The 18675-nt window shown below is 53.6% G+C and overlaps 2 protein-coding genes and 1 long non-coding RNA gene across 13 annotated transcripts; 2 read left to right on the plus strand and 1 right to left on the minus strand.

Annotated features, from left to right (window-relative positions):
• Nucleotides 1–5: 5 nt before the first annotated feature.
• SH3BGRL3 (SH3 domain binding glutamate rich protein like 3) lies at nucleotides 6–1960 on the plus strand. The gene is made up of 3 exons (XM_005500668.3): nucleotides 6–176; nucleotides 548–715; nucleotides 1040–1960. The coding sequence occupies exons 1-3, from the start codon at nucleotides 129–131 to the stop codon at nucleotides 1103–1105; spliced, it is 282 nt and encodes a 93-aa protein (XP_005500725.1). The 5' UTR covers nucleotides 6–128; the 3' UTR covers nucleotides 1106–1960.
• UBXN11 (UBX domain protein 11) lies at nucleotides 1596–14646 on the minus strand. 8 transcript variants are annotated; one of them, XM_065041859.1, is made up of 12 exons: nucleotides 14298–14646; nucleotides 12257–12315; nucleotides 12075–12175; nucleotides 11190–11244; nucleotides 10103–10179; nucleotides 9512–9626; nucleotides 8096–8313; nucleotides 7701–7882; nucleotides 6399–6519; nucleotides 5515–5618; nucleotides 4447–4593; nucleotides 1596–3639 (listed from the first exon to the last, which is right to left on the minus strand). In XM_065041859.1, the coding sequence occupies exons 2-12, from the start codon at nucleotides 12261–12263 to the stop codon at nucleotides 3474–3476; spliced, it is 1293 nt and encodes a 430-aa protein (XP_064897931.1). In that variant the 5' UTR covers nucleotides 12264–12315; nucleotides 14298–14646; the 3' UTR covers nucleotides 1596–3473. The 8 variants fall into 8 exon arrangements, 7 of the variants coding, with proteins under 7 accessions (XP_064897931.1, XP_064897930.1, XP_064897926.1 ...); XM_065041858.1 differs by lacking the exon at nucleotides 14298–14646 and adding an exon at nucleotides 13426–14178; XM_065041854.1 differs by lacking the exon at nucleotides 14298–14646 and adding an exon at nucleotides 5232–5299 and having other exon boundaries at nucleotides 7701–7778; nucleotides 12257–13411.
• LOC135576435 (uncharacterized) lies at nucleotides 9232–17801 on the plus strand. Of its 4 annotated transcripts, none has more exons than XR_010468175.1 (5): nucleotides 9232–9246; nucleotides 10002–10552; nucleotides 12276–12388; nucleotides 15213–15457; nucleotides 17521–17801. It is a non-coding gene; the product is annotated as an uncharacterized LOC135576435 (long non-coding RNA). The 4 variants fall into 4 exon arrangements; XR_010468173.1 differs by lacking the exon at nucleotides 9232–9246 and adding an exon at nucleotides 9508–9738; XR_010468174.1 differs by lacking the exons at nucleotides 9232–9246; nucleotides 10002–10552 and adding an exon at nucleotides 11139–11153.
• Nucleotides 17802–18675: the final 874 nt, after the last annotated feature.

Raw genomic sequence — 18675 nt, forward strand, 5'->3', positions numbered from 1 at the left:
CGCATGCTCGGGCCCGCCGGTCCCATTGGTCCCCGCAGTCACATGCCGGGCGGTGGCGGGGCCGCCCGGTCCCTCCCTCCGCACCTCCCTCCGCCGGGCTGAGCGCAGGGAGCGGCCGCGATCGCAGCATGAGCACCCTCAAGGTCTACAGCACCTCGGTGACCGGATCCCGGGAGGTGAGCGGCGGCGGGGGGGGCTCCGGGCCCCGGCGGGGCAGGGCGGGATGTCCCGGGGCCCCTCTTCCCTAGGGTGGGCGTCTCTTGTTTCCGCTGGAGCTGCGAAGCCCCCCCCTCCCCATCCCAGGTGTCGGTGTCCCTTGCCCTGCTCACGCTGCACTCTATCCCCTTCTTCCCCCGAATCCCCGCCGTGCTGGGTGTTCCCCCCGTCACGCAGGGCCGAGCCCGCTGCCCAGGTGGGGTCTGGCCTGTGGCCCACAAGCAGCGGTTGCTCCGTGGGTGCTGTGCTATGTGTGGCACACTGGGGTGCGTGTCCACCCTTTGGGTCCCGTCCAGCCCCCTATAACCAGCCTTTCCCACCCGGCTTCCAGATCAAATCCCAACAGAGCGAAGTAACCAGAATCCTCGATGGGAAAAACATCAAGTATGAGCTGGTGGATATCTCCCAGGACAACGCTCTCCGGGAGGAGATGAGGGCGAAGGCAGGCAACCCCAAAGCCATCCCGCCCCAGATCGTCAACGGAGATCAGTACTGCGGGGTAAGGCTTGTGCTCTGCGCTGGGTGAGCACCGCGGAGGTTGGGTGGTGGTCCCTTTGGTTTTGCTACAAATGGTGTCGAAATGCTTTTCAAAAGGTATTTCTTGCGAGGCGCGCAGACAGGGCGCTGCCAGGGTTAACAGCGGCTTGTGAAAAATGGGATCCAGGCAGGGGGCTAGTGGGGCTGTCCACGCTTTGCTCTGTCATCCTCTATGCAAGTGACTGTCACCTGTGCTGTGAACCAGCATGTGCTGCATGCTCGGGGACCAGCGGGAGCGTACAGCTCATTCTTGCCTCGCGAGTGACCGTATGGCTTTTCTTTGCAGGATTATGAGCTCTTTGTGGAAGCGGTGGAGCAAAACACCCTGCAGGAGTTTCTGAAGCTGGCCTGATCCCCGGGCTCCTCTCCCATCCTGGACTCTACCTGCGTTCCTAAGCACCCTCATCTCCAACCACCTTCACTCCCAGGTTGTCAGCGCTGTCCTGGCACCGCGACTTGTCATCCCCTCACAGGGAAACCCATGACCAAAACTACTCATTGCAGCTGCCTACGATTCCATCCTGCCTAACCCTGATAATCATCTCAGAGGGATCCAAAGAAAGTCTGACGCTCGCTGCGCATGGCCTTTGAACAAAGCTGGGCCTGGCTCACACCGCAGCTTCCAGTGCCTCTGTAAACAGCAAAGCCTCTGGGGCCGTGCGAAGTGCAGCCGTCCGTCAGCCCTCTCCCCTGCAGGGAGAGCTTCTGCTCCAGGAGGGAAGGGCTTAGGGTTGCATGTCACTTCCCACTTCTCCCAGTTGCTGTTAAATTGTACATCCTGCTGCCTCACTGCCTCTTTTTTTCTTTCATCTCAACAGCAGAGATTATGGCAACTAAGTTGATTTTTTTTTTTGTTTGTTTGTATTAATTTAATGCAAAAATACTGCACAAAGCTGGGGCCTGACCACCCACCGCAGAGGAGGCCAGGGCTGGGGAGGAAGGCCGGTGTCACTCGACCGGCTCTTGGGCGGGAAGGATGGGTCTAGAAGCGGGACCGGCGCCTGCCCTCGATGCGGTGCCAGGGCTCCCTCGGGAGCATTAATGGCTCAGGGCTGCTCCAGAACAGCTGATGCTCCAGCTGTCTTATCTTTCCTCTTTGAGTTGAGCTTTTTGCAACCTGGACCAAGTGCATTTTGTTTTCCTGCCAAAAAGCAAGTTTATAACCAGTGTTGTCTTCCGAGATGCTATTAAATGTTACTGTACCTTTCACATTGGTACTTGTGGATTTTTTTTAAATTTGGTTTTATTTTGACTACAGGTTTAACATCACCCTGCGTAATGATTGTGTCATTTCCAGCTCAGGGAAGCTGAGTCAGTTGTACTTGCTGCTGCAGCCTGACAGAAAGATCTTAACACCTTAGATTGCTACCGTTAATCAAAGGCTCAGAGGACTAATCTGAATATCCTACAGCACAGTAGTGACAGGTACCTCTCTCAAGCGTTCCTCTCCTCTGCCTGTTAAGAACAGGACAGCTTCAGCCAGACACGTGAGCAAAAACCAAACCCCCAGCACCAAAATTACCCCATCAGTTATAGACCAGGATATAGAGGGGCAGCGGATAAGGCTGCCCCATAGGAGGGTCCCCTGTACACCCCTGTATTTGCTATAGGTGGAAAAAGGAGGAAACTGAAGTGGAGCTGTGGGAGTTGAGTCACTAGTCATGGGGAAGCGGTTGGTTTGCACAAGTGGTGCTGCTCGTATTTGAGTTCTGTGGGGCCCAGCTCCGGTCTGGGATCTGGGCAGTGCTCTGGCGTCCTGCCCCTTTCCACAGCAACCGCGCCTTCCAGAGCGAATGGAAGTGGAAACTGCAACTTAAGGAAATGGTTTTACTGGGAGCCTGTGGTGAGGGCTGGGTCTCTGCTAAAAGGGAACCTGCCAGATGGTGCTGCCTTGCACAAGTGCGAGTGTTGTCAGCTGCGAGTCAAGTGGGAGCTTGTCGCAGTTGCAACAGGAAAGATGTGCTGGGGAAAGGGGCCTGCGCAGCCCCAGCCCGCGGGAGAGGGCGGAAGATGCTTTACGGGGGGTCGTGCGGAGAAGCAGTGGAGGGATTGTGCTCTTCTCCGATGACACGGTGTCCTGTTGCAGCATCCAGCTGTGGCGGCGAGGCTGGGCCCGCCGGAGCCGGGGCTGTGCAGGGGAAGGAGTTGCTCCCGTACAGGAAACCCAGGAGCAGGATCTGGCTGAGAGGGGGCTGGCTCGCTCCCAGCACTGCAATGGCTCAAGGCCTTTTGGTTTAGTTTCACCGGGGACTATATATCAGAGCCAGTTTCTGTTATGGTGTAAGTGCAGTTGAAGTCTGTGGAGAGCAAACCGATGCTGTCTGTCTGTCCTGCTCAGATAGGACTTGCTGTAGAGAATCCCTGAGCCCAGCTAAGCAACTGCCTGGTACCAGTGGCTTCCCTGGGTAGGGATCAGCCCGTGTAACCTTCAGCAGAGATGAGAAACCAAACCTTGGCTCTGAGCTGACAGAAATGCCCACCTGTTTGGAGGAAAAGCATCCGCATATGAGGCAGCAGAACTGGGCCTGGCACCCTCTGCCAAAGGCCAAACGGCTGCCCCTGAGCTCTTCTCTGCATCCCAGGTAACAGCACAAATAAACTAAATCTGGAAAGACAACCCTTTCCTATCTTCCCAGCCAGGGGAGGTTTAACACAGCTACAGGCGTGAGGCAGCTCCTTCCTCTCACGGAGTTTGGGGGAGCAGCTCTTGCTGGGACCTGTTAAGCTGGTTGCAGCTCTGTCCCCTCTTTTTGGGAGGGGTCTCTTCTCTGCAGCAGCAAGGAGGCACTGGGGATCAGGCCACATTCCTGCAGGCTCCTGGAGTTGTCTGCGTACACCCTCTGGGGAAAGGTACTGATGATCTCATACGAGTCTGAGTCTCCACCCCTAGGAAAAAACAGCACAATCTTTCCTACGCAACGGGATCCCCCAAGGTTTTGCTGAGATGCTCTGGCTGATCCAGCTGCGGTTATGTAAGAGTAGAGGAGAGATGGTTTCACAAGCACAGACCCAGCAGAAAAAGGGCTTTCTGCCCAAACTGCAACCAGCCAGGCATGGAGCGGCTGTTCCAGGCTGCGCAGCTGCAGCGCAGAGGGAGGCTCCTGCATCCCAACAGCCCTGAGCTCAGTGCGGGCACAGACTGAGGCCAGAGTGAAGAGGGGAGAGCAAAGGGGTCCCCTCAGCCATCTCTCACTGTCCCCAAAGGGATGTGTGAGCCCTTGGGCAGCACTAAATGCATGCAGATATGAAGCTGGATAAGCAAAGGATGGTGTTTATCCAGCAGCGGATCCATCAGCCGAGCCGAAGGCTGCAGCTCTGCTTCCAGGCTGCACCGTTTTGGGAATGGTGGCAACAGGCAAGTGCTGCAGAGCAGCTGGAAGGAGGCAGAGGCAGCGGTGGGCCTGGGTCAGATGGCAAATCTGAGAGGACAAAAGAGGTTTATCTCTGCTGCTTGTCAGCTTTTTGGCAAAGGTGGGTATTAAATGATCTGAGCAAAGCGTGACCCTGGCGGTGCTGCCCTGAGAGCATCTCTGGTGCTGGAGCCAAAGCAGCAGAGCATGCCCGGCAGCTCCCGGAGCTGGAACCCTCGGCCCGGCTCGGCTCAGCCTGGTCTGTTCAGGCTGCTCCTGTTCTCCAGGGCCCAAGAAACCTTCCCTGGGGCTCTGTGGAGCTGGGAGGAGGCCCTGAGCCTACCTGGCACGGGCAAGGTGTTGGCGCAGGTCTCCTATGGTCTCTGTGAACAGCATCTTCACGATGTACGTCTGCTCCCCGCTCTCAGATTTAACGCGGAGGGTGCAGACATCAGGGGCAGAAGCTTCGGCCTCTTCAGCCGTCTTCACCCTGAGATTAGAAAACCCTGTGTGCTGAGGAGTAAGGGCTCTGTCTGGCCATGGGTGAGCGGACCAACCTACAGACCAACCTGCTGCTTTGCTTTCCCTGCTTAAAGGTGCCTTGGAAAGAGGGCTGCTGACCTTTTTTAGCTTTTTCATTTTAGATCAGGGCTGTCTGGTAAGTACTTTGCCCTACTTTTTTGATTAAAAATAATCTGCTTTTTTCTTTTTTTCTCATTAGCTATTTGGGTCTTGTCTTGCCAGAAGACTGAGTGGAAAAGTGCTATTTGCGTGACCTCCCACTCGGGCATCTGTTTCCTGGAGGGATTCTCCCATTTAACACAGCTGTAAACAGCTGCTTAGATGGTTTCAAACTCTTGGGCCTTGGCTTGCTCTCAGTAGAAGAATTTCACAGTAGCAAGAAACATTGTGAACAACAGCAGCTTTTGTTAGAGATGTAAAAGATAACTGAATTATTCATGGTAAACCTGATATCTTCCCAAAAGACCAAATTCAGACCTTTTTCCTAATTATTTCTAAGATAAACTGGGCAAGTCTATTTACTTCCTCAGCTGAAACCCCTTTAAGAACTCCTCAGTGATGGAAGAGGAGCCTGACGGGGCAGGGATGGAGGGGCCATGCCTGTACCTCTCCAGGGCAGCCAGCCTGGGTGTCTCCACCAGGATCTCTTTGCTTCTCCGCACCCCACAAGCACCCTGAAACCAAACCAGGTGAGCGTCACCACAACCAGGGCCAGGCAGCCCAGGTGCCAAAGTGCCACGTGTGCTCTGGCAGAGCCCTTCTGGGAGGAGAAGGAGGTTCTGCAGAGCTGAGAGAGGCCCAAGGAAGTGGTTGCTGGTGCTGTGTAGGGCGCTGAGCCCAGGGCATCGCTGCTGGCCTCATCCTGGGCGTGTTTGGGGTTCATTTATACCTGCTCTGCTGCTTGGGCTGAGCCTCGGACACCCATCGCTTCTCCTCTGTGTTTTGAGGGCTTGGAAAGCTTGTTGAGAAACTGCTCCAAGGAGACTCTGGGACCTGCCGGAGCAGAGGGGAGATGCGTCCATGTGTAACCTTTCTGACAAACAATTTTCCCCCAGAGTAGGCTGATTTGGTGAAACGTGAGAGCGCAGCAGCCGACAGGGAGAGCTCTAACCTCCCCAGCTAGGCTGGGCCTGGCTGTGGCCCCGTTGAAGCTTGTCCCACTTTCTGGGCCGCTAAATATTTGATTATCAACAACGAGCCACTGCGCAGCCTGGCCAGCACACAGCTGGGACACACAACAGGCAGAGCCCTGGTCAACCCTGCCTGAACTATCACCATTTGTACAGACTTGGAGGATTTTTCATCTTGTGAGGGTGCATTTGCAGGTGTCCATTCCATTCCTGGCCTTGAGATGAATGAGCAAGTAGTAAATTTTATATACATAGGAAGATGTTGCAATGCACGTGTCAAGTTATTTAGTTATGCGTGCACAAACCCACTATTTTCTGTCTATATGACTGACTGCATTTCATTTTCCAACCCCGACAGGTATTGCTTAAGCATACTGCTCAAGTCCAGAAGCAAAATGAGGAATCTGTGGCCTGACCTTATGTCCCATATTCTCCTATGAAAGTCTGAAAAGGAATTGTCCCATATTCTGTACAGTTAAGATCAGTCTGGCTGAAGATGTGCGCCACTACGGAACGAGCTTGTATGAGAACCAAAAATTGCTCGCAAGCTGCTCCCACCACCAGACCTGCAGGGATCTCGGTGAGGTTTTGACTCTCCTATTTGGAAGCTGGCTGCATTTTTAAGGCAGGTTTAAGAATTTACCTGGGATCTCAGCGGTTTCCTGCACGTCACTTGATTTTGAACAGCCAACCACTTGGCCGTGGCCAGGAAATCTCCCTGGAGGGTCTCTCTCCCGAAATACCTCGTCCCTTTTGTCGGTGACCTGTTGAATTAAGGCCAAGAGCCATAAGCAAATCTGAGTGTTGCACAAGCTGCTTCTCACTGCATCAGAGCCCAATAAACAGCAACTCTAACCAGGAGCTGTAAACCCCAAATGAAACCAAGCGAGCTGCTTCCTTGGGCGCTGCCCCAGCTGTCCAAACTCAACTAAATGCATTTTCAGCTCTTACGGACTCTCTAATAAAGCAAATCCTCGAATCTCTGGGATTCTATGATTTGGAAGGCAGAGTGCTACCCCAAGGCCCCCCACCGTGTGGAAGGCTGTATAAATAGGGGCAGTTTTTCTGTATGGGTTTCTCTTATGTTCCTATTACACTGCCTGTCCGTATCTCGGGTGGATGCACTCTGTATTTACCCCAGACTACTGTGGCTTCCAGAGGCAGCCAGCTGTGCACAGACCGCAGGGAACCACAGCCCCCAGAGCCTTGCGCAATCCTCCTTCCATCCGACTCGGGCACCTCCACACCTACCAGCTCGCTCTGCCTGTCCTGACCTCCCGCTCGCCCCTGCAGCGGTGCCCTGTTTTCGCAGCGTGGGTAGGTGCGCCCCTCTGGTTGTGCCTGCTTATGTTTTGGATGCACTCGAAGACCTAGATTAGAGTCCTCTGAGGGCTCTCTGCCCGTTTTCTGCCTGAAAACGTGGCCTTGGCTTTTTGCCATTCCTGAGAAATCAAAAAGTGGGGCCCAAACAAGCCTCAGGTGGCCAACTCCATTTAAACTGTGGCTCAATAAACTCTCTCAACATCCTCCTTGAGAGACACTTGTTCAAATTGTTTTTAAAACTTTTCCAGGGGAACTATTTGAGAAGTCTTCTTCTCCTTTTTGTTACACAGTTCTTCAAAGGCTGCACGTACTCCTCTTCTACAAAGCCTTCTGTGCTCTTAGAAGTCCCGTTCCAAGCTGAGAGGCAGAGAAGCTGTTCAGTCCGAATGCCGAAAGGCTCACTTGTTTCCTGTAACGGCTCTAGCAGGTGCGCTCCCAGCCACCCTTTCCCCGACACACACACATGCACAGAATTAAGCTGCATATGCGCTTTGTTCAGAAACTTAATTTGCGGTGGGGAGCGTTCAGCAGATTGGTGAAAGAAACCCAAACAGTTTTTCTTGATAAGCAAGAGAGCAATTTCTTCCAAAAAGCTGACAAATAGGGTTTTTGCACCGCTTACCTGCAAAGGGATGCCGTCTGGGTAGCGATTCTGCAGCTCCGAAGGGAAATAGCCGTCCATGATATCCTGCAGGCATTGCTGAAACAAAGGGAGAGCTCGTGGTTGTACCTTAGACTTTCCATTGTGACTGATATTCCTCCTGGGCTGCTTCTATTTGTGTGGTGACTGCTGTGCTGAAAAGTCTGCGAAGACCAGAATCTACATCATTAGTACATCTTTGCTTAGCGATTTTTAGTCTTCATAGGCACCGTGGCAGTGCAGGTGCAGTGCAGGAGCTGGAGCTCCTGTTCAGGTCTGAGATGAGCTCCCAACCCCTATTCCTACACATTCCTGAGGCTTCGTGAGAGACAGAGGGATGGGTCCAAGTCTAAATTCCTTTACAGACCTTTCCCTACCTGTGTGGATGGGTCCTCGTAGGGCCGGAAGGGTCCGTTGAACATGACGATCCCGTTTTGATACAGCGTCAGAGGGAGGGGGTCCGGCTGCCTCAGCCGAGCCCCCCCAGGTGTGTACTCAATTTGAGAAACACCTTCTCCAGCCAGCACATTCAAATCCTTCACGTTTTCCAAGATTAAATCAAAATCAACCTGGTGTTTGGCAACAACTGCATCACCTACGGCAGAGGGATTGGAGTGAGAGGGGAAGGGGATGCCAGCGGAGCAGCTTTCTGTTCTGTGTGGATTGGCGATGGGTTTGTGTTTAACATTTTTTGGGCTGGCTGTGTTGCCCCTCCGTGCTTTGCCTTTTGCACTTTCGCCAAGCGTGGTGCAACGGCGCTGGCGCGGTGCAGCGCTGCCAGGCTTACAGGGTGTGTGCGAACCGCAAGGGCAGGGCAGCAGGGAAACAGCCTGAGAGCTGATAGAACTCCCGAGCCAGCGACGGATGCAGCCGGCTCCTTACACCGCTCGGCTCCTTTGTCATTTCAGGAAGGTTACGATATCCCTTAATGAGGTGCTGTAAAATGCAGAGTGAGGACTTTAACTGGTTGGATTAACTAGATCGGACAAATGGATCGGGGAAGTGTAAATACTCCTTGCCACCCACAGGTTGCTCCCTCTTGCTGGGACGCTGCTGAGGGTGTGCTCAGGGTGGTGCGTGAAACAGTAAAAACAGAGCTGTGATGGGGCAGAAAAATGAAATCAGAAGAGGAAATGAAAGAAGAGGTGTGGGCAGAGGTGTAAAGCCTTTGGTGTTTTTTGTTCTGCTTTTTTATGATTTGCTAAAGCGGAGTTGCGGAAATCTTCCTTAAAAAAGGTAAACGAGCTGAAAACAATTAAAACTATTTCTACTGCTTTTCTCATCTCCTCCCCTCCTGCACCTAAGGGAGGGAAAGATTAGTTAGCTAATATTTGCATAGTGGTTAGGAAGCAGCGCTGGCTGTACAGCCCAAGTATTATTCTTTCTTTTTCTCCGTTACCACTTCCTAAGAAGTTTTTGCCAAATATGCTTGGATTTCATACAGCACAATCAGGTTTCAATTAAACCACTCACGTGGTGGTTGAAAGGAAAGACAAACAATACTCCCCGATGGAGCCAGACAATGTGGGTAAGTTACTACAGCTACTATGTACACAAAGCATCTGATTCTGTTTTCCACCCGTTTTTACTTCCGTGTCATTGGGGCAATCAAGCGTCAAACATTGAGGGTACGTGAGCTCTTCAGGAAGCAGCTGCAATCAGGGTGTCCGTCCAAACGGCTGAGCCAGCAGGTTCTCTGCTCTCCCCATAGATGTGGCTTACAAAATATATAACAGGTTTACAAAATACCAGCTTTCTGATAGCCGCTTCAGCCAAGAGCGCTGGTGCTTTACCTGGCTTCCAGATGCTCCTTGCCGGCAGCTCCTCTTCATCCTTGAGCGATTCTAAATCTTCCAGCTGCTCATGTCTCTCTCCAACCCAAATCAGACCATAGTCATTTAGAAACCGCTGTAAGAGGAAAATACAAGTCAGTGTTGTATAGCGGAGCTTCAGAGAACTAAAATGGAAGCCTGAGAGGGCTCGGCTGTGATCATGAGAAGCAGAAGGGGAGATGAAAAAGGTTTGTCCTGGGCTCTTTGGCTCTGGCAGACAAACTCGTGGACAGAGTAGAAAATAGTAGCTCTGCTAGTAGCAAAAGGGAGAATAAGAGTGTCTGTAGTGACACAGTAATTGCCCAAGACTGTAGTAGCTGCAAAGAATGTTTCTGCAGTCCCAGAAATCAAAACAAAGAGGTTTGCAGGACGCACAAATGTTTGTGTATTAAAAAAAACCCCAAACTCCTACTGCCCCGTAGCTCACGTCCAACCTGTTCTTTCTTTTCAGAGCGGCGAGGTGGAGAATCGCAATGATCAAAGTGGCATCCTGAAAAAGCCCAAGCAGCCCGGGACAGCAATGACCTCAAACCCGGGGTGCAGGTGTCTCACCTCCATCTCCCAGAGCTGGGTCTGCAGCTGAAGGCACCTCATTTCCAGTTCCTCTGCTGTGGATGAGCCAGGAGCATCTGGAAAGGCAAGAGTTGGTTTTTCCACGTACAGCCTCAAATAAAAGCTGTAGATAACCCACGACACAGCAGCACCTGCTCTTGCTCTAAGTGAACTCAGTGCAGGAGCTGAACACAAGCTTTGTGTGCTGGACCCTGACAATTCAACCTGCAGCACTTCCAGAAAGACGCTGACAGACTAAAAGATAGTTGTGAACAACACTAGTGTGGTTTTATGCTTTGGGAAGCTGATGGGAGCGATGCTGTTTGCAATTACACTATGAGAATTGCTTGGCTAACTCAGGCTTAAGGAACCTATTAAAAAAATGAGCAGGTGTCCACTAAAGCTGGATCCAGAAACCCAGGCTGACTGGCTGGAACAATGTGTGATGAGGTACGAAACACATGTTTGTGGTTTCACGGGCGTATTTTTGTTCTTTGCTCAGGAAATGGAGAACTTACACAGCTTTGTGCTAACAAGGTAGTTGGGCCGTTGCAGGAAACGTGTCTGGGCTCAGCTGGAGAGCTGCTGGATTCCAAGGAACAGAATGGAGGGGAAAACCCTCAGTGACTCACTCAAAGCTGGGCTCAATCTAGAGTTAGGCTGCCTCATGGGACAAGTGAGCTTTTAGACCTGTCGTTTGAGACTCCACGTAGATTTTTGGTTTCACTTAGCTCTGTTTTTCCAGCCTGTTTGAACTCTGCAGTATTTACCATTCTTTTTGTTGTGACCGTCCTGCACGGTTGCTCTGTACTCATGGAAACTCCGTCACCCAGAGAAAATAGGTCAGGAAATCATGTTTTGCACTGTACTAGAAAAAAAACGAGCAACGGATGCGAGTATGGAGGCAGATCTGCTTTGGCAAACAGTACCACGTGTGTGTAACCGATACCACTCGCCGGAGAGGCTCTCGGGCTTTTAAGGCAAGGCTGGCTCAGCGAGGAGGACTCGGAGCCCGCTCTGCGGTGCCAGGAGCTCCGTAGCTCTCCTGCAGGTAGGAACAAGGTCCCAAGGGTAAAACAATATTTACCTTCTCCTTTCTGAAGAGTCTTCATCTTCTCTTCAAGTTCAGCAATCCTCTTATCCTTCAGGACCAGAACAAATAATGACCGTGTTTAGTTCTTGGCCTTCAGGACCTTGAGGCATAATTTAGTCCTGGCTGGGGGGTTAGGGGTGTACTTACTCTCACCCCACTCAGCGACAGCCAAAATAAGGGTCAGAAAGGGTGTATCACCTCACAAAAACCTTAATTAGACTCAAATGAGGGGTGGGATATAAACTTGCTGCTCCAGGAATAGGCGAGGCACACACTGACCGGTCTTACAGATTCATTTTGATTGGAAAAGACCCTTAAGATCGAGCCCAACCATTAACCCCACGCTCTCACTAAATCATGTCCCTAAGAGCTTCATCTCCACGTCTTCTCCTCCTCCATCTGCAAAAGAGCTGTGGGCAACCACACAAACTCCTGCCCCTGCGCTTCCTGCTCGTGCTCTGACCTGTGGCAAGCGGCTCGTGTGGAAACTAAACCAACATTTTTGCAGCCACCTCTTAAATAAAATTAAAAATAGGGTATTTATTCTAAGCAGAAAACGTGCAAAGAGGTCTGCTCCAGGATGACTCTGCGGTGTGAGCTGCTGTTGTTTCAGAACGTAAAAGGAGGGAAATAAAGTGTCTGAAGCCAAACAGCTAATGATATCAGTGAAAGGTGCTGAGAGTCTTGAAGTCACGGCAGGGACCGTCCGCTCTCCCACCCCCAGGACTGATACAATCACTCTGTTGCTTTGCAAAGGCTTGTTTGTGTAATTAACAGAGCAGGCTACAGATTAACTTGTTTTAGCCCAGACTAGATGTGAGCGACTTCAACCGCCAAAGCCGGGCACAGAAGAGGTTCAGTAAAGGGCAGGATTTTTACCTTCAGTTGGATTTCTTGGGCTTGTTTCTCTATTGTTTCCTCCAACAGAGTGATTTTTTGCATCATGGAGGACACGAGCTCCGTGTCGGTGTGAGCTGTGCCTGCAAGCACAAATATGTGTTACCTGTCTAAAATAGCACCTGGTAACGGAGGCTAATCCCCTAATAACCGAAGGTCTTTACCCTGCATGTTCTTTTTCAGTGTTGTCCCCCTCGTGTCCCAGGAGACAGGCTGGCATCCGCTGAGAAGAGGCATGAAGAGCATGAGAGAAAGAAAACAGGTCAATATTTTGGATATGGCTTCTCCAAAAACAGGTAAAGAAATACTGGGGTTATGCTGAGAGAAATAGAGGGCAGGAGGAAGCAGCATGGCCCAGTCCATTCACTCCCATAAACACTCTTATGCTAGTTAGTAGGTGCTCGTTATGAGCCGGGACCCACGGGAAGGTACAATCTCAGCAGCTGGGAGGAGTAAACACAAAATAGGGCTGGCAGAACAGCTCTGTAATACTCGTACAGAGCATCCCGCACCACACAGTGAGGCAGAAAGTGGTAATATTGAGCTATTTTAACAAAAAGCACAATCCTCTGGGATTAACAGAAGTGGCGAACCTCACTGGGAGGGGAAAGGGAGTTTTTGCTCTGAGATCTAGAAGGAAGGATGTGACCTAAAACTGAACTGTAAAAATAGATGAGGCTCCAATGTGCTCTGCGGCTTGCTGGGGATGTGGAAACCGTCTGTTACTTATATGATCTGAGACAGATTGGAAAGAAAAGCTAAAATCTTTGCAAAACATACAATGGTAAGAAAAGCCTTACCAGTGGAAGCCATGAACTTGGGCAGCTCTGCCCTTTTAGTACAAAGAAGAGGGGATAATATGTAAAAACAAAGCATAGGTTCATTAACTTTGAAAGGAGTTGCTCGATGATTTTTAAATGTGTTGTCCAAAAAAGCCTAAACTGCACATTTTTCTCACCAGCCCTACATCCTTGCTTTCTGTGCAGAGCGGGTGTTCACGCACCCACCGCTTGTCTTTAACAGTTAAAATCCTTGAGCTGGTGGTGTCTCTGAGCCTGTTACCATCATGCCCGGCCCTGTGGGTCCCCAGAAGGCCGGCAGCGATCGGCTTTTTGAAGGATCTTTGGCAAAAAACAGACTTAAAATAACGATGGTAAGCGGTACCACCTGGCGGGGTGGGCCCTGGGGCGGCCCGATGTGGGTGGCAGCGCTGGGGACACCCCGGCGTGCGCTGGGGGGCACGCCGTGTGTTGGGGTGTCCCTCACAGTGTGGGGGACTCTCAAACCGCGGGGGGACCGGACCCCCCGGTTCCCGCCTCGGCGCCGCACTCACCCCGAACTCAGCGCCCCGCCGCCATCTTGTTTACAGGCGGTTGCCACGGCGACGAGGAGCCGTTGCCATTGGCTCAGCGCTGGTCACGTGGAGGGCGAGGCAGGCCCAGGACTACACGTCCCGGCATGCACCGCTCAAGGGCTGCGGGGACCTCGATGGTCGGGGGTGACACAGGCCGGGACCGTTTCACAGAACCCCAGAATGTGAGGGGTTGAAGGGCCCTGGAAAGCTCATCCAGTGCAATCCCCCCATGGAGCAGGAACACCCAGATGAGGTTACACAGGAAGGTGTCCAGGCGGGTTGGAATGTCTGCACAGAAGGAGACTCCACAACCCCCTGGGCAGCCTGGGCCAGGCTCTGCCACCCTCACCCCAACAAGTTTCTTCTCAAATTTAAGTGGAACCTCCTGTGTTCCAGTTTGCACCCATTGCCCCTTGTCCTGTCACTGGTTGTCACCAGAAGAGCCTGGCTCCATCCTCCTGACACTGCCCCTTTCCATATTGATCCCCAGGAATGAGTCCCCCCTCAGTCTCCTCTTGTCCAGCTCCAGAGCCCCAGCTCCCTCAGCCTTTCCTCACACGGGAGATGCTCCACTCCATCATCTTGGTGGCTGTTTCTTAGGAGGGAGGCCCAGGCTGCCCGCAGGCTCCGTTCTGTGAGCCGCCTGCCAGGCTGAAGGGTCCTGCCTGTTCCCCGCCCCACAAAACGGTGCTTTTCGGCGCTGTGGTCACTTAGAGCATTTCACACCTTTCCTGGGGTGGGAGCACCACGTGCTGCTTTTCCTCCACCACCCTTTGTGTGCCCTGATCCTCAGCTCTGGGGCGCAGCCTGACCTGAGGCGTCACACACTGTACAGCTGCTCCTGGTCTCACCTGCTGCTTTTGTCCCTGTGTTCTAGCAACGCTTTCCCTCTCCCGGGAGCTCCCACATGCTCATTTCCTCGCTGATGCTCTGCGCTCCACCCGCCATGCAGAGAACCATCCCTGCGCGTCCCCGTCCCGCTCTGCTCTCCGGAGAGCTCGGCCGCGCCAGATGGAGAGGAGCAGAACAGGGCAGTTTTTAGCACCTTTTATAGGGTGTTGGCTGTCCCCAGGAGACTTTCATTTTGACTCTTGCCTGAAGAGCAAGAATTAACTAAATTTGGTGAAGCGTTGCCGCAGAGCACTCAGCTCCAGCCGCCGGCTGGCGGTGGGCTCGCTACACCGTGATGCGCTTCACCAACACAAAACCAGACAACAGGTGCAAATGCACAGTGCACCCCAGTAGCTTCGCTTAATTCAAACCATCTTAAAATAAGCAGATATCTCTTGTTTCCTGCTCGTGCAGTTGAGTGGGTGGAGGAGCTCAGAGACCTGCCGTGACACATATTGGGGTCTGGAAGGGAGCGTTTCGCTGATATGTAATGCAGATCAGAGTACCCCAAGTGTGTAACCAGAATTCGGAGGGGCAGCTCAGACCCAGCGTCGGTCCTGAGCTGCACGGAAGGAGGTTTGTTACACGGTGCAATGCGGAGCCCTCTTGAAACACTGCCCGTGATTTGCAAACCCTCCCAGTGAACCGGACGAGGTTTAACCCATAACCATGATTAGTCCTTTATGGTGTGGGGCAGAGGACAGGGGAGAAGCAGAGCTCATCGGGGGGGTTCATGCTGCAGGTGGTATTTTGTGATGAGGGAAAAGGAGAGCAGGGCTGTTGTGCTGGATGATGGAGAATCGAGGCTGAAAGGGCCATAGTGTCATCCCCACTCTGAGATCCCCATGTTGTGTCTTTCACCTTCTCCCTTGCAGCACTGGCAGCGGATGCGACTTCCCCAAATTGCCGTAGGTTCAAACGGCCCTTTGGGGCGGTGGGGCCGGTGCAGGGAAGGCAAGTGTGATTGGTGAGACGGGGCCGCCGCCGCGCTTAAAGCCTCCGGCTGCCACCGCTGCGAGCAGATGAGGAAGCGTCGCAGCACAGCGCGAGCCGAGCCCCGAGCATGCAGCCCCCCCGGTGCGCCCACCTCCTCCTGCTCGCCCTGCTCGTCCTCTGCCTGGTAAGAGAAACCCCGCAAAGGCCGGGGGTCCCGCCAGCTCCGCCTCATGGGGGTGACGGCAGTTTGGGGCGCTCCAGGGTTCAACCCGTGGGAGAATTTGTGCTTTCAGCTGGAAACCAGAGCGTTTGACTTTCTATGTGACTTTAACACTGGCTTAGCAGGGGCTTTGCACTGTGGTCTGTAAGTCTAAATACTTCCATAAGTTGCTTTTTTTAAAGTTTTGTAGGGTTTTTTTTGACTTGAGAGCATCACTCACATCCGTAACCTTTGCACTTAGCCCTCCACCCCATTTTGCAGCCTCTACTTTGTGTGCGAGCCCCAGCCCGTGCCTGGTGCAGGGACACTGGGGATGGCTGTGGGGACACTGGGGACACTGGGAACAGCCATGGGGACACTGGCTGGGCACACAGCTGTGTGGTTTCCTCTCACCTCTCCCCGCCAGGCGTTATTTCCCTCTTTGCTCTTTGCTCAGTGCGAGAGCCGTGCGGGTGGATGTTGGCTCTCCCTGGGTGGGGACGGGTGCATAGGAGGGACGAAAGTGCCAGTGCTTTTGGGGACGGTGATGCTATTTGGAGCAGCTCTCAGGATCTTTTCTTTCCTGCCCATTTGTGCTCGTTTTGCTCACAAACTCCACACAGCTGTGACCTCCACGGGGTGTATTTACCTTCCAGGAGTCCCGCTCTGTGGCTGGGGAAACCAAGCAAACCTCCTCATAGCGCAAAAGCGCGTGTGAGGGGGTTGAGTAAGGTGTTGGGGTCCCATCCCTGTCCCTGTCCTGGCTCTGGAGGGACCTGAGGAACGTGAGGGCTGGTTCACACGGGGACATGCAGCCCCTTTTCCCGCAGACAGGGCAGTGCCTGTCACGGTGGTCCCTGATCGCAGGTGTAACACGCAGTCGGGAAGGACCAAAACCCCAGTGACACTGGTCCTGCACAGCCAGGGCAGGAGGATTCACAGAGACGCCTTAATTTGGAAGGTGCCGACCTTTAGAGAGGGAAGGAAACCGCCCTGAAATCACCATCCCAGTTGTGTTGGGTTTCACACAGCCACTGCAGCCTTGCGACAGCCGAGGGGGACTGAGGGGTCAGGGGTCTCTTCTCCCCTTTACTTCCAACTCTCCTGCTTCCCCACAGTGACCTGAGGGGCACTGACCACCCCCAGCTTCTCCTTCTGTCCCCCACTTTCTAGAACCCCAAGGCTGGAAACAGGGCAGTGACACGAGGGGGAGCTCGCTTTGCTTTCCGCGTTGGGAAAACCCCAAAGCCAACAGTGACTCCGTGTGTGTGGGGAAGGAGAAGCTTCCGGGGGAAGGGGAGGCTGCGTGTCCCCTCCCAAGAAAGGGCTGCGAGGGCGCTGGGGGGTTTCCACCCCCTGCTGCTCTCTGCTCTGCTTCGGAGCGCTCGCTGGCTCTCGAGATCAAGTCCAACTGTTCCCCAGAGCTGATGCTCTGGCAGAAGTGACATTTCTTGGGCTGCGGCGGGAGCTTGCACTCCTTGGCGTGGTGGTCCAGCCCCCCACAGTTGTAGCATCTGCCAGAGCAGGGAAGAAAAGAAATTCGAGGAGAAATAAAATGAGGTGGGATGATGCTGTGGACATGCCCGGGACTCATCTGGCTCCACAGCCAGAGCTGGGCTTAAAATCATAGAATCATTTTGGTTGGAAGAGAAGCTCATGGAGCCCAACTGGTACAGGGGCATCCGATCACCCCCTTTAAAGCCTGAGCTGGTTTTGGAGTTGTTTTCATTCCAGAACAAGCTCTTTTGGCCTTTATTTTATAATCACGGAACCATTTTGGTTGGAAAAGCCCCTCAGGATCACCAAGTCGAACCATTCCCAGCCCTGTCCCTGCCCCATGTCTGAGAACCTCATGTCCGTCTGTCCAGCCCTCCAGGGCTGGTGACTCCAGCACTGCCCTGGGCAGCCTGTTCAATGCCCCACAGCCCTTTGGGGAAGAAATCATTCCTAAATCCAACCTCAACCTCCCCTGGCGCCACTTGAGGCCGTTTCCTCTGCTCCTGTCCCTTGCTACACTTTATTGCTGACTGTCTTCATTTCTTTTCCAGCCCTTCGGCCATGCGGAGGTGACCCCAGCCACCACCTCCTCCACCACCGTCGTCGCCCCCCAGGCCAACCTGAGCCCGCCCTGTGCCCGCGCCCCGCTCCTGTCCCTCGCTATGGGGCTGGTCGCAGCTTTCGCCCTGCGCCTCCGCTGACCCCCGAGATGCCACCTCCAGGACGGCACCCGCTGCCCCGGCTCTGTCCTTCTTCAGCCTCAAAATCACACCCCGGAGCCCCCCCCGGGTTTGCTGCGGGGCCCTGAGAAATAAAGTGCTGGTGTAGAGGCCTTTGGGTCGTCTCTGCTGCAGATTTGCTAACGGTGGGGGGGAACCCCAACACGCCGGGACCTTCAAACCTGAGCCCTGCGGGTGAGACCGGGGCTCTTCCGAGCCCCCGATTTACCGGAGGCCCCGGCCCGGCCCTGTGGCCCGGGCCCGAGCGAACGCCCGGGGACGAGTCTTTGGGCCGGGACCGGGGCCCAGCGCCACCCACAGGCCCGGCGGACCCCCCAAATGATTCTCGACCAATCCGGTGCTCCCAAATTCCCCACTATTAGCCAATCACAGCCTAGTAGGGGGTATATAAAGGTTGGCGAAGGGGCGTGGGGTTTCCTGTCAGGCGCGGCCATGGGAGGTGGGAGGCTGGTGCTTGTTTACACTAGTGGTGCTGTATTGAGGGGATTTTCACACTCTGTAGCTATCCTACCTGCCCGGTGTGTGTTTTGATATCCCTCCCCGGCTTCCAGGCACCTCAGCGGTGACACAGCCCAGGGATTGGGCTGGGTGAGCTCTGAAGATCCCTTCAACCCAAACTACTCTATGATTTGATGATGCATCTGGAATATTGTGTCCAGTTGTGGCCCCTCAGTTCCAGAAAGACAGGGGACTGCTGGAGAGAGTCCAGCGCAGCCACCAAGATGCTGAAGGGAGTGGAGCATCTCCCGTGTGAGGAAAGGCTGAGGGAGCTGGGGCTCTGGAGCTGGACAAGAGGAGACTGAGGGGGGACTCATTCCTGGGGATCAATATGGAAAGGGGGAGTGTCAGGAGGATGGAGCCAGGCTCTTCTGGTGACAACCAGTGACAGGACAAGGGGCAATGGGTGCAAACTGGAACACAGGAGGTTCCACTTAAATATGAGAAGAAACTTGTTGGGGTGAGGAT

The sequence above is a fragment of the Columba livia genome, chromosome 26 (assembly GCF_036013475.1).
Source record: "Columba livia isolate bColLiv1 breed racing homer chromosome 26, bColLiv1.pat.W.v2, whole genome shotgun sequence".
NCBI classification, from domain to species: Eukaryota; Metazoa; Chordata; class Aves; order Columbiformes; family Columbidae; genus Columba; species Columba livia.